The sequence below is a fragment of the Limtongia smithiae genome (genome assembly GCF_038497785.1).
Source record: "Limtongia smithiae strain NRRL Y-17922 unplaced genomic scaffold V1518scaffold_37, whole genome shotgun sequence".
In the NCBI taxonomy this organism is placed as follows: Eukaryota; Fungi; Ascomycota; class Lipomycetes; order Lipomycetales; family Lipomycetaceae; genus Limtongia; species Limtongia smithiae.
This window is the reverse complement of record NW_027117658.1, coordinates 358-1,355: the sequence shown is the minus strand read 5'-3', so window position 1 is coordinate 1,355 and position 998 is coordinate 358. Positions and strand designations below refer to the sequence as shown.

The window sequence follows — 998 nt, the reverse complement described above, 5'->3', positions numbered from 1 at the left end:
GGCAATATGACAGTTCACCGCCGTATTCCTGCTGTTGCACAACTTGAGCCCGTTTCAGGCGACGCGATAAGGATGTACACCGTGCGGGACATGGCGTGTCGCAACATAGGGCCCGGCAAGGGTGGGCCGAAGATATGCGCTGGACATGCACGGCAGTGGACATGCCCGAGGAATTCATGCTTGATACGACTGAAGTCAAGTGCGAAGGTTATGAATCGACTGATGTCCCATTTATTCTGCGCGGATCGTTTGCGGTGCGTTATGGTATCTACTTGACCGCGGTCGGACACGCACGGTACTCAAAGCACAAATGTGAGAAATTACTTGTGTATGAATGCATGCAGGTCAAAACTAACAGCCATTTTCTAGCCCGTCGTAGTTCACTTTATTTGAAGTTTGTGAGTGATTATCTGCTTGGAATAATCCTCGAGATGATAATACAGATACAGGCGGTCCGCAGACAGCGCGCTAAGCGCATCGCACAGATGGATCTCGATGCTTACTCTACTCTTGATAACCAATGACTTGATTGCGTTGATGAGCTGCCTCTACAAGGTGGTGTCAAAGGCACTTCTGATGACGGCAAGATACCGCCAGTACCTTTCACGAACATCGATGTGGATGCGCGGGCACATTTCCTGCCGTCGTATGATACTACGCGAGAAACCTTGTTATCGACAGCAGAACACGAACAGGAATACAGGCTTTTCGATGACACGTCTGCTTCCTCCTCCGGTCCAGCCTCCTACGACCCTACCGCCTTCCCTTCATCATCGCCACTCTGTCCATCGGTTACCCCGGCTCAAAGGTCTTGGTGGCGACGTACCCAGCTTGCCATCTTCTTCCCAGTGATTGCTACATATCAGCGTCTAGACCGTTTTATGGAGCCCTCGTCCAAAGAAGTCGAACATGCTCGCTGGTGCTTGCGACATCAGAGAGATCACCCGTTATGTATTCTTCCTGCACATGTTACCGCGATAAAACTTTTTAAAAGTGGT

The 998-nt window shown here is 50.4% G+C and overlaps 1 protein-coding gene across 1 annotated transcript; it reads left to right on the top strand.

Annotated features, from left to right (window-relative positions):
* On the top strand, positions 1 to 524 carry V1518DRAFT_449556 (uncharacterized protein; the record flags this gene model as incomplete). Its single annotated transcript, XM_066906500.1, has 2 exons — positions 1 to 312; positions 370 to 524. Exons 1-2 carry the CDS (start codon positions 135 to 137, stop codon positions 522 to 524), a joined length of 333 nt encoding a protein of 110 aa, XP_066756759.1. The 5' UTR covers positions 1 to 134.
* Between the last annotated feature and the right edge of the window lie 474 nt (positions 525 to 998).